General features: G+C 41.5%; 1 protein-coding gene across 2 annotated transcripts in view; it reads right to left on the bottom strand.

The window, feature by feature from the left end:
• Positions 1 to 2881: 2881 nt before the first annotated feature.
• EFCAB14 (EF-hand calcium binding domain 14) overlaps positions 2882 to 13815 on the bottom strand; it is a 43627-nt gene continuing 32693 nt past the window's right edge. For both annotated transcript variants that reach the window (XM_025991891.2, XM_072724086.1), the window contains one exon: positions 2882 to 4931. In XM_025991891.2, the coding sequence (XP_025847676.1) occupies positions 4756 to 4931 (176 nt within the window). In that variant the 3' untranslated portion in view covers positions 2882 to 4755. The remainder of the gene's footprint in view (positions 4932 to 13815) is intronic.

The raw sequence follows: 13815 nt of genomic DNA, 5'->3' as shown, positions 1-13815 counted from the left end.
AGAGCTGCTGGGGGTGCATGAGCTATGGCAATTCAGTGGCCATGTCACACGCAAAACAAGTCATGAGATCCACGAGCCACACTGCATTGCTGGCTGAACTGCATTCTTTACTGATGATGCACTGAGATCTTTTATGTTTGTCTCTACATTAATACAAAAAAATTGCCAAATGGACCTCACAATCCTCCTCTTATAAGGGGAGAGACAGGTTCCAAGGGCATTTGCTATATTGCTTTTATGTTGCAGAGCCAGGTCTCAATTTTATATCTGTCTAGCACCAAAGTTCTTGGTCTTCTCAGCAAACACCATGGTGTCCCTTCCCTAAAGATAAGTCGTTAGAAAACACTTGGGAAATGATTGTGTTTGTGTGTGTGTGTCTGCAGGGTGTAATTAATGTGGTCAATAGACTGGCTTAGGAGAAGGGCTGGTCACTGAACCCTCTAAAATTACATACAAAATGTTTTTTTTTTTCTTTTTAAATTATCAAAGGGATCCATGGACCTTCCGAAAGTTAATATCCACTATATGGGGATATTAATTTCTGTGCAGTTTGGAAACAATCCTAAAAGCAGAGACAAAGAGAATATTGGCTATTTGGTTCCACCTTTTTTTTTTTTTTTTTTTTTATGATAGTCACACACACACACACACACACAGAGAGGCAGAGACATAGGCAGAGGGAGAAGCAGGCTCCATGCACCGGGAGCCTGACGTGGGATTCGATCCTGGGTCTCCAGGATCGTGCCCTGGGCCAAAGGCAGGCGCCAAACCGCTGCGCCACCCAGGGATCCCTGGTTCCACTTTAAAGGAAGCCTAGCTCCACCCTAGGATATAAATTTTCCCCTTCACTTTGGGAATGAAGAAATCATCTCACCATATTTGTAAATGAGATAAGCTTTATGTAGTCACCCCTGAAGGGAAAGGCCCCCCAGATCATGTATGTTTGCTTATGTGTGTGTAATCCCAGAATCCTAGTAAATATGTAGAATTTTTCTTTTTTTTTTTCCCTTGTGTGAAAAAGCCCTAGCCCCTATATGACCTCTCTCTTGTAATGGATTTCATTCTCCGCCCTGCCACCTGTATAAAAGACAGTGGAACATTCCTTGTAAACATGCTTTTCTACTGAACCTTAAAAAAAAACAAAACTCAAGAACCAACCAAACAAAAAAACCCAACCAAGCAACCAACCAGACGAAAAACAAACAAACAAACAAACAAACAAACAAACAAACAAACCTAAAACACAAAACACTAATAGAGACCAAGTGGAGTTTGGCTGATACAGAGAGACGAAGGGACTCCCTCTCCCTTTATCCCACTGCCTCTAGCCTGGCAGATGCCCAAGCAGCAGCCTTCACTTCTTCAGGCTAGATGCTGCAGTTCTTAAGGCAGATTCTTCACCATCTGTTAGTTCTTGCTTTTGAAAGGATAAAGGAGTCTATAAAAATAGGGATCAAAGCAGATTTTTGTTTTCTTAGTAATTGAAGGTATGAGGTGGGGGGAACCTTTAGTCACAGACACAGTAGGAGAAAAAGGAAATGTTTTATTTAGATAAATTAAAATAGCTGTATTACTGATATGAAATAAGCAAAGCGTAAGTCATAGAGACTTTGAATTCATTCACTCCCCAAAGGGAACCAAAATTGCTCATACATTACCAAAATAGCTCCACTAAAGCAAAGTAGATTTACGTCTCTTAATATGAGAAAACAACAAGGTAGGTTAGGTTCGTATAACAAACAATACACACTCTATAAAGTCTCAGGAATATCCAAATGCATTCTGGTTTGGATATGAAAGAAGGGACCACATCTAGCTGGTGTTGGTAAGTAAGCCAATGAGGTGTGTAGCAAGCAAAAGCTGTCACTAAAAACAGCTCAACAGCAAGCCATTATGAGTATGAGCCCATCAACAGTCAAAGTCTTCAACTGTGACTGGCAAGACCAGCAGTGGAAGTGGGGGCAACAGAGTAATGTCCAGCAAAGCAACATAAAGTGAGGAAACACCAATGGAAGGAAAAGTAGCAGGTGAGGGGTGTCCTCTTCAGCTTTGCTGTACCAGACACATCCCTAAGTGCCAGGTCCCTCTCTGCCTTAAGATGACAATACACTTACCCCTAAACCAGGTTCTTTATTCCTTTGATTCTTCTCTTCCTGTAACACCTTTTTGGTCCTCTGATTTTTAGGGAGGATAATAATAATAAACATTATCCCAGATAATAAAGGCAAAAGAAAAGGACCAAGAAGCACTGCTTTGGGTAACAGGAAAGTAGCAATAGGAGCTGCCAAGGTGAAAAGGTAAAAGTATTTGAAACAAACCCCAAAATCCAATCTTCCTCTTAGAGCTGAGACTAGGGAGGCTTGAGTACAGCTCAAAAGTCACACGTCGGGTAAGACAACTTCCAAATAAAACACCCAAATTAACACTGAAGAACAAGCTCATCAAACTCAAGTCAATGAATCTCCTCAACCTGGAACAAAAGAGTTCCAGATACCCTCGTTCTGCCTGGGAGATAGGACAGCAGCACAGCAAGGGTATTCACAGTCTGAGAGTGTTGCAGGAACACCTGCCAAATGTGGTAGGGGAGAGGTACCAATACAGCTGGGATGGGAGCCACGTGAGCTTGCGGCGGGACGAAAGGTGATAAACTGAAAAACAAAACTGACTTCTCCAGGTATAGCTATATGATACGAAAGAAAAGTACAGACAACAAAGAGTTAAGGGGTCCTCAGAGTATCTGCCTGTGAATAAGAATTTGAAACTCAAAAGGACAAGCTACATTACCCTCAAGTATATTTCATATAAATCAGTTCTTAAAAAAATACCTTCCAGGTACAGACACGCTATTTATGGTACAGTATATATAAATATAGCAGTATAATTCAGTTTATTGCTAGAATTTTATTTGGTTGTTACAAAATCTGTAAGGGTATATAGATTTCAAAAGGGGGGGGGCAGCATGGAAGGTAGCTAGAAGAAAAAGAGTTGTCTTCAAGTTACCTAAAGTGCCAGGTGAATTTTATGCTATATTTTAACCTTTCCAAGAAAGAAAAAAAGTTCAGATAGGTGAAGGAAGTATTGTCTTAAAACAAAAGAGAGAGAAGCATAAGCCATAATGAGGTAAATAGACACATTAGTAGGAAAAGACCTCATCTTGTTTTAACTAAATTTGAATACTTTCAGAAAAAAACAAATCAAGGTTAGCCAGTGGCCGAACTGAATATCACGTAAAGAAAAAAACAGCCCTTAAATGTTTAAGGGTGCTTGACAGTATCCCTGGGTAACAGGGTAACCTGGACAAAGTTAAAATGTGAATGAGCTCCACGAACGATGTCTGTGCCATGAAAGCTCTAGTTTCTCCCTGACTTGGCCTACAAAACAGTTACATTTCAGTTTTTCCTTTCATGTTGCCCAAAACCTTCTTCAAAGAATAGCATGTGCCCACGGGCACGCGCGCACACACACATGTGTAACATGGGTGTGTGATTCCTTCCAGTCTGGGGACCTTTTGTACCAGGTCTACAGAAGTCTTTAAGGGGAAGAGTATTGTGCTTGCTTATTATGAGCTATGAAAAAAACTTGCTGCCATCATGTGATGCCCCCTGCTCCAGGCCTGCCTGATACTGTTTGGCATCCTCTGGACAGAAGGCTTCTGGCTGCTTCTGAGCTGACAACTGTGAGGGAACCTGATATGATTTCAGATGCTGCACTTTACCACCTCTTTGGGGTCAGCCCACAGAGGAATGTACTAGATACTTTTTGGTAAGCCTTCCGGTAAAATCTCAAGGAGTTCCTCGGGTCAAAATGAGGGGCCAAGCCATCCCTTGCAGCTCCTCCTGGGTAGCTGGGCTGGCATAGCAGAGGATGCAGCCCTGCCATGCAGAATGGAACCTGGACCAGAGCTGAGAGTTGGCTACAGTTCTAAGAGAGGCTTGGGTCGGCGAGTGGGGGGAGACAACCTAGCTCACCTGGTGGAGAAAATGTAGCTCCCCACTGGATAACTCTAGGCTCATAAACCCTGAAATAGGATTAAAAGTGAGAAAGGCCCCCACCAAAACTTCTCTCATTCACAGGTTGGGACCAGCTGAGGTGGACAGGAACCTTTGTTCCTTTGCCAGAATCTTACTTTCCTGAGCCTGGAGGTAGCATGTGAAGGAGGTGCCTTAAGGAGACATGGACATAGTTTCAGCCGTTAACACGTTAGTGATTTTTAATAACAAGTCATTTGTTCACAGCCTGTTTCAAACCATTCTTCCGACCTCCCACAAAATATGCACAATTCTTTCTTTCATTTTAAATATTTACAAACAGAAAAGGTCTAGCTTTTAAAGGAAAGACATTTTCTGAGTCTGTATAAAGTGCAGCTAATTTAAGGCAAATTTATGTGAAATATAAAAGGTGGCTTACTCTCTATATACATTTTCCAGTTTTAAAAGATAAGGTCTCCTTCCCTAAAAAAAAAAAAAAAAAAAAAAAAATGAGGGCTTGACTTTTTTTCTAGTTTTTGAAATTAAGATCTTTCTGGTTTTAGGAAATCATAGATTTCTGAATATAAGTAAAATGGCCTTCTTTTTTAAAAAAATAACTTTTTTTTTTATAGCTTTTTCAAACAAGTTAAAAGATGGCAATGTGTCTGCTACAGTAGTTTGGAGGACCAGAGGATCGATAGGTAAGTAAAAGGATTGTTTTTGTTAGATGAGTAGGTATTAGGTAGTCCTAGGTATATACCCATTTCTAAAAATATGCCTGATGAGCCTAGACACCTAAAGCTACCCTTAGCTCCAGGAAAGAATATCTTCCATCGCCATCAGAATCAAACGGTCTCAAGGTCTCTAGTCTTGGCATAGCAGAACCTAAGGAGTTCCAGATTTCCTGGTAGGTCAGCTTCCCATTCATGTCCTGGCCAGTCTTGTGGAATAAATCCTGAAGATCTGTCGAAAAGGAAATACAAAAAACTGTGTAAGTCCATACATAAAGCTAAATTTACTCAACAGTTTAAAAAAATAGCCTCAGTTGAACTCAGAACACTAAAAGCTATTTTGCAGCCTTTGTTTCCAAAAGGTAAGGCTTAGTATCTCAATTAAAAAGACAGATTCTTGATCCTTTAAGAATGAGAGGAACACTGGCATTATCCTTCTATCCAAAATAGAAGCAGTGACAGATATTACAACAGAAATGAATGGGTTGGCATTTTCTGTCCAAGGCTTTCCTTTCAAATTTGCCAGATTCTATTCTTTTTTTTTTCCTAAGATTTTATTTATTTATTCATGAGAGACACACACAGAGAGAGAGGCAAAGACACAGGCAGAGGGAGAAGCAAGCTCCCTTTGAGGAGCCTGATATGGGACTCAATCCCAGGACCCTGGGGTCACGACCTGAGCCAAAGGCAGATGCTCAACCACTGAGCCACCGAGATGCCCCCTGCCAGATTCTACTCTTATGTTGAATGGGCAAAAAAGGACTGGAAAGGCCTGAAGAGCTAATGATAGGAGCTGAGCCATAAAACAGATTATGGTATACTGTTGGTCAGAGTTACTATATGACTTAGCAATTCCATTCCTAGGTATGTACTCAAAAGAAATAAAAACATAAACTACATCAACACTGGTACATGAATGTTCATAGCTGCATTATTCCTAATGGCCAAAAAGTAGAAATAATCCAAATGTCCATCAACTGATGAATGGATAAAATGTAGTGTATATCCATACAATGAAATGTTATTTGGCCTTTAAAAAGGAATGAAATACCACCACATGCGACAACATGGATCGATCCTGAAAACATTACACTAAGTCAAAGAAGCATGCTGAAAGAAGCATATACAAAAGGTCATGGATCATATAATTCCATTTATATGAAGTACCCAGGACAGACAAATCCAAGTATTTTGGTTGAAAGATTAGTGGTTGCCAGGGGCTAGGGGTTAGGGGAACAAGGAGTCACCAATGGGTACAGGTTTTCTTTTCAGGATGATAAAAAATTTCTGGAATTAGATAGTGGTGATGGTTCTAAAATGTGTGAATATACTAAAAACTACTGAATTATACATTTTTAAAGGGTGAATATTAAGGTATGTGGATTATAGCTCCATTAAAAAAAAAAGCAGGAGGAGGGGCAAGATGGCTGAAGAGTAGGGTCCCCAAATCACCTGTCCCCACCAAATTACCTAGATAACCTTCAAATCATCCTGAAAATCTACGAATTCGGCCTGAGATTTAAAGAGAGACCAGCTGGAATGCTACAGTGAGAAGAGTTCGTACTTCTATCAAGGTAGGAAGCCGGGGGGTGGGGGTGGGTGGGTGAGGTGGGGGGGAATAAAGAAACAAAAGGCATCCAAGGGGGAGGGGCCCCGAGAGGAGCCGGGCTAAGGCCGGGGCGAGTGCCCCCAGGACAGGAAAGCTCCGTCCAGGAGAAGCAGGAGCTGCACCAATCTTCCCGGGTGGAAAGGCGCTCCCAGGGAGTTAGAGCAGGACCCAGTAGGGCGGGGATGCCCTCGGGCTCCCTGGGACACTAACAGACACCTGAGCGCCAGGGAGAGTGCACCATACCCCGCGGCGGAGCTCCCTAAAAGACTGCAGCGCCCACGGCTGGACCTGGAGCAGCTCGGAGGAGCTCGGGCGGCGGCTCTGCGCGGAGGGGTCTGCGCGGCCGGGAGCAGCTCGAAGGAGGCTCCGGCAGAGGAAGAGGCTCCGTGCGGAGGGGTCTGCGCGGCTCCGGAGCAGGTTGGAGGGGCTCGGGCGGCGGCTCTGCGGTGGGGGCTGCGCGGCCTGGAGCGCGAATCCAACAGCACAGGCCCAGAGCACAGGGCGCTGGGACACAGCCCTGGATCCGGGCTGCCCCCTGGACAGGCAGAGGCCGGGAGGGCCCAACACAGCAAGGACGCTCCTGCCCCGCCCTGGAGTCTCCAGGCCCTGCAGACGGAGAGCTCCGTAGTCACTCTGTAGTTACTGCGGGAGCTGAATCCAGGGCTCCAGAGCTGGCCGCTGCCACTGGGGTTGTTCCTTCAGGAGCCTCACGGGGTAAACAACCCCAACTGAGCCCTGCGCCAGGCAGGGGGCAGAACAGCTCCCCCAAGTGCTAACACCTGAAAATCAGCACAACAGGCCCCTGCCCCAGAAGACCAACTAGACGGACAAGTTCCAGGGGAAGTCAAGGGACTTAAAGTATACAGAATCAGAACATACTCCCCCGTGGTTTTTTTTGTTTTGTTTTTTTGTTTTGTTTTGTTTTTTTTTGCTTTTTGATTTCTGTTTGCTTCCCCCACTCTTTTTTCCCCTCTCTTTCTTTTTCTTTTCTTCTTTTTTTCTTCCTTTTTCTTTTTCTCTTTTCTTTCCTTCTCTCTCTCCTTTTTCTCCTTTTCCCAATACAACTTGTTTTTGGCCACTCTGCACTGAGCAAAATGACTAGAAGGAAAACCTCACCTCAAAAGAAAGAATCACAAACAGTCCTCTCTCCCACAGAGTTACAAAATCTGGATTACAATTCAATGTCAGAAAGCCAATTCAGAAGCACTATTATACAGCTATGGGTGGCTCTAGAAAAAAGCATAAAGGACTCAAGAGACTTCATGACTGCAGAATTTAGATCCAATCAGGCAGAAATTAAAAATCAACTGAATGAAATGCAATCAATCCAAACTAGAAGTCCTAATGATGAGGGTTAACGAGGTGGAAGAACGAGTGAGTGACAGAGAAGACAAGTTGATGGCAAAGAGGGAAACTGAGGAAAAAAGAGACAAACAATTAAAAGACCATGAGGATAGATTAAGGGAAATAAACGACAGCCTGAGGAAGAAAAACCTACGTTTAATTGGGGTTCCCGAGGGCGCCAAAAGGGCCAGAGGGCCAGAATATGTATTTGAACAAATCATAGCTGAAAACTTTCCGAATCTGGGAAGGGAAACAGGCATTCAGATCCAGGAAATAGAGAGATTCCCCCCTGAAATCAATAAAAACTGTTTAACACCTCGACATCTAATAGTTAAGCTTGCAAATTCCAAAGATAAAGAGAAGATCCTTAAAGCAGCAAGAGACAAGAAATCCCTGAATTTTATGGGGAGGAGTATTAGGGTAACAGCAGACCTCTCCACAGAGACCTGGCAGGCCAGAAAGGGCTGGCAGGATATATTCAGGGTCCTAAATGAGAAGAACATGCAACCAAGAATACTTTATCCAGCAAGGCTCTCATTCAAAATGGAAGGAGAGATAAAGAGCTCCCAAGACAGGCAGGAACTGAAAGAATATGTGACCTCCAAACCAGCTCTGCAAGAAATTTTAAGGGGGACTCTTAAAATTCCCCTTTAAGAAGAAGTTCAGTGGAACAATCCACAAAAACAAGGACTGAATAGATATCATGATGACACTAAACTCGTATCTCTCAATAGTAACTCTGAACGTGAACAGGCTTAATGACCCCATCAAAAGGCGCAGGGTTTCAGACTGGATAAAAAAGCAGGACCCATCTATTTGCTGTCTACAAGAGACTCATTTTAGACAGAAGGACACCTACAGCCTTTAAATAAAAGGTTGGAGAACCATTTACCATTCAAATGGTCCTCAAAAGAAAGCAGGGGTAGCCATCCTTATATCAGATAAACTAAAATTTACCCCGAAGACTGTAGTGACAGATGAAGAGGGACACTATATCATACTTAAAGGATCTATCCAATAAGAGGACTTAACAATCCTCAATATATATGCCCCGAATGTGGGAGCTCCCAAATATTTAAATCAATTAATAACCAAAGTGAAGAAATACTTAGATAATAATACACTTATACTTGGTGACTTCAATGTAGCTCTTTCTATACTCGATAGGTCTTCTAAGCACAACATCTCCAAAGAAACAAGAGCTTTAAATGATATACTGGACCAGATGGATTTCACAGATATCTACAGAACTTTACATCCAAACTCAACTGAATACACATTCTTCTCCAGTGCACATGGAACTTTCTCCAGAATAGACCACATACTGGGTCACAAATCAGGTCTGAACCGATACCAAAAGACTGGGATTGTCCCCTGCATATTCTCAGACCATAATGCCTTAAAATTAGAACTAAATCACAACAAGAAGTTTGTAAGGACCTCAAACACGTGGAGGTTAAAGACCATCCTGCTAAAAGATGAAAGGGTCAACCAGGAAATTAAGGAAGAATTAAAAAGATTCATGGAAACTAATGAGAATGAAGATACAACCATTCAAACTCTTTGGGATGCAGCAAAAGCAGTCCCAAGGGGGAAATACATTGCAATGCAAGCATCCATTCAAAAACTGGAAAGAACTCAAATACAAAGGTAACCTTACACATAAAGGAGCTAGAGAAAAAACAGCAAATAGATCCTACACCCAGCAGAAGAAGAGAGTTAATTAAGATTCGAGCAGAACTCAACGAAATCGAGACCAGAAGAACTGTGGAACAGATCAACAAAACCAGGAGTTGGTTCTTTGAAAGAATTAATAAGACAGATAAACCATTAGCCAGCCTTATTTTTTTTTTTTTTTTAGCCAGCCTTATTAAAAAGAAGAGAGAGAAGACTCAAACTAATAAAATCATGAATGAGAAAGGAGAGATCACTACCAACACCAAGGAAATACAAACGATTTTAAAAACATATTATGAACAGCTCTACGCCAATAAATTAGGCAATCTAGAAGAAATGGACGCATTCCTGGAAAGTCACAAACTACCAAAACTGGAACAGGAAGAAATAGAAAACCTGAACAGGCCAATAACCAGGGAGGAAATTGAAGTCATCAAAAACCTCCCAAGACACAAAAGTCCAGGGCCAGATGGCTTCCCAGGGGATTCTATCAAACGTTTAAAGAAGAAACCATACCTATTCTACTAAAGCTGTTTGGAAAGATAGAAAGAGATGGAGTACTTCCAAATTCGTTCTATGAGGCCAGCATCACCTTAATTCCAAAACAAGACAAAGACCCCACCAAAAAGGAGAATTACAGACCAATATCCCTGATGAACATGGATGCAAAAATTCTCAAGAAGATACTAGCCAATAGGATCCAACCACACATTAAGAAAATTATTCACCATGACCAAGTAGGATTGATCCCCGGGACACAAAGCTGGTTCAACACTCGTGAAACAATCAATGTGATTCATCATATCAGCAAAAGAAAAACCAAGAACCATATGATCCTCTCATTAGATTCAGAGAAAGCATTTGACAAAATACAGCATCCGTTCCTGATCAAAACTCTTCAGAGTGTAGGGATAGAGGAAACATTCCTCGACATCTTAAAAGCCATCTACGAAAAGCCCACAGCAAATATAATTCTCAATGGGGAAGCACTGGGAGCCTTTTCCCTAAGATCAGGAACAAGACAGGGATGTCCACTCTCACCACTGCTATTCAACATAGTAGTGGACGTCCTAGCCTCAGCAATCAGACAACAAAAAGACATTAAAGGCATTCAAATTGGCAAAGAAGAAGTCAAACTCTCCCTCTTCACAGATGACATGATACTGTACATAGAAAACCCAAAAGCCTCCACCCCAAGATTGCTAGAACTCATATAGCAATTTGGCAGCGTGGCAGGATACAAAATCAATGCCCAGAAATCAATGGCATTTCTATACACTAACAATGAGACTGAAGAAAGAGAAATTAAGGAGTCAATCCCATTTACAATTGCACCCAAAAGCATACGATACCTAGGAATAAACCTAACCAAAGAGGTAAAGGATCTATACCCTAAAAACTATAGAACACTTCTGAAAGAAATTGAGGAAGACACAAGGAGATGGAAATATATTCCATGCTCATGGACTGGCAGAATTAATATTGTGAAAATGTCAATGTTACCCAGGGCAATTTACACGTTTAATGCAATCCCTATCAAAATACCATGGACTTTCTTCAGAGAGTTAGAACAAATTATTTTAAGATTTGTGTGGAATCAGAAAAGACCCCGAATAGCCAGGGGAATTTTAAAAAAGAAAATCATAGCTGGGGGCATCACAATGCCAGATTTCAGGTTGTACTACAAAGCTGTGGTCATCAAGACAGTGTGGTACTGGCACAAAAACAGACACATAGATCAATGGAACAGAATAGAGAACCCAGAAGTAGACCCTGAACTTTATGGTCAACTAATATTCGATAAAGGAGGAAAGACTATCCGCTGGAACAAAGCCAGTCTCTTCAATAAACGGTGCTGGGAAAATTGGACATCCACATGCAGAAGAATGAAACTAGACCACTCTCTTTCACCATACACAAAAATAAACTCAAAATGGATGAAAGATCTAAATGTGAGACAAGATTCCATCAAAATCCTAGAGGAGAACACAGGCAACACCCTTTTTGAACTCAGCCACAGTAACTTCTTGCAAGATACATCCACAAAGGCAAAAGAAACAAAAGCAAAAATGAACTATTGGGACTTCATCAAGATAAGAAGCTTTTGCACAGCAAAGGATACAGTCAACAAAACTAAAAGACAACCTACAGAATGGGAGAAGATGTTTGCAAATGACGTATCAGATAAAGGGCTAGTTTCCAAGATCTATAAAGAACTTATTAAACTCAACACCAAAGAAACAAACAATCCAATCATGAAATGGGCAAAAGACATGAACAGAAATCTCACAGAGGAAGACATAGACATGGCCAACATACACATGAGAAAATGCTCTGCATCACTTGCCATCAGGGAAATACAAATCAAAACCACAATGAGATCCCACCTCACACCAGTGAGAATGGGGAAAATTAACAAGGCAGGAAACCACAAATGTTGGAGAGGATGCGGAGAAAAAGGAACCCTCCTGCACTGTTGGTGGGAATGTGAACTGGTGCAGCCACTCTGGAAAACTGTGTGGAGGTTCCTCAAAGACCTCCCTATGACCCTATGACCAGGTTAAAAATAGACCTGCCCTATGATCCAGCAATTGCACTGTTGGGGATTTACCCCAAAGATTCAGATGCAATGAAACGCCGGGACACCTGCACCCCAATGTTTCTAGCAGCAATGTCCACAATAGCCAAACTGTGGAAGGAGCCTCGGTGTCCATCGAAAGATGAATGGATAAAGAAGATGTGGTTTATGTATACAATGGAATATTACTCAGCCATTAGAAACGACAAATACCCACCATTTGCTTCAACATGGATGGAACTGGAAGGTATTATGCTGAGTGAAGTAAGTCAATTGGAGAAGGACAAACATTGTATGTTCTCATTCATTTGGGGAATATAAATAATAGTGAAAGGGAATATAAGGGAAGGGAGAAGAAATGTGTGGGAAATATCATAAAGGGAGACAGAACATAAAGACTCCTAACTCTGGGAAACGAACTAGCGGTGATGGAAGGGGAGGAGGGCGGGGGGTGAGGGTGAATGGGTGACGGGCACTGAGGGGGGCACTTGATGGGATGAGCACTGGGTGTTATTCTGTATGTTGGTAAATTGAACACCAATAAAAAATTTATTATTAAAAAAAAAAGAAATAAAAAAAGCAGAAGACTACAGATCTCCTTAAAGTGATATACATATATATATCTTTTTATACACTTTTTTGTATATATGTGTGTGTATATATATATATATATATATATATATATATATCATATATAGTATATATAAAGCATCAGGCACCTATGTGCTCGCTCTCCCAGCTAAGAGAGAGTAGTAATATTTCTATGATATTATTTGAGCCAATAGGATTGGCGAGTTTCTATCACCAGTCTCTTCTGGTATTTCCTCAAAGGCCCTGTAATGAACACCTAGGAGGGCTGATTACTTACATAATATTCTAAAAGGACTTGATTGTGTCCCCCCACAGAAGAACTTCATAGATTTAGTCTCTAATAGCTGAAGACAGTCATGAGGCTTCAGTTTCTTTAGAAGTCTTCCTAAATCCTCTTCCTCTCTTCATTTAGTCAACCCCACATCTAGACTCTATGGGCCTCCTGCTGCCTGGTACTTGGGAAGAAAGGAAATTCCCTGAAGGGGAAGCGGTGCAATACAAGGTCCATCAAGGAATTTTGCAGATGAGCTTCTGAAGAAGGTCCTACTTTGAGTCCTGAGACAGACCCAGCGAAGTAGCTAAAGTCTCAAAAGCTCTGAAAGCCAGAAAAAAGCAGGTGGGACACTTGCTCTCAATGCCTGCCACCAAGTGGCTAGCTGGAAAATGTTTTTTGTTTGTATATGGGGCATGAGCTTATAAAATGTGCTATGAATTTGGCAGCAGTATTTAAATAAAAATCTTAACTGCTGCTTTGGATCATTTCAAAAGTGTAGTCATCCAAAGTGTGTAAGGCCTATGTTAAAGATTGAAGTACAAATGTTAAGATGGCCATTTCTTAATCTGCTCTAATAGTCGTTCCTATGTTAATTCTCATCAATACTTGATGTAATAAATGGAAAGTGGGAGAAGGCAGTGGTGTTGCCAATAAATAATTTAAGACTCTCCTGTCTCCCCAGAAAATAGAAAGAAAAAAAAACTGGGGGTAAGGGGAAAAAATAACTGCATTTATATGGGCAATATAAATTTAAGTCTTCTATGCTTTAAGCATTTATTATAGCCTGCAGATAACTCATTCAGTTAACAAATATTCATGTACCAGGCACTATGCTAGGGGCTTGGAAGTACAGTTAATTTTCTACCTTCCCAAGAAATTACAAAAGAGTGACGTGCTAAACAGGGGCAAATATAAATTATTAAAGAGCACACATAGGAAGCACCTTAATCCAGTCCTAGGAGGTAAGAAACTGTTTCCTAGTGGAATAGTTTCTAAGTTAAGGTAGAGAGCCAGGCAAAGATGGGGGGATGGCAATGGTGATT

This window comes from Vulpes vulpes, chromosome 10 (assembly GCF_048418805.1).
Source record: "Vulpes vulpes isolate BD-2025 chromosome 10, VulVul3, whole genome shotgun sequence".
Lineage (NCBI taxonomy): Eukaryota > Metazoa > Chordata > Mammalia > Carnivora > Canidae > Vulpes > Vulpes vulpes.
Note: the sequence above shows the minus strand (reverse complement) of the source record. Positions and strands in the feature narration are given on the sequence as shown.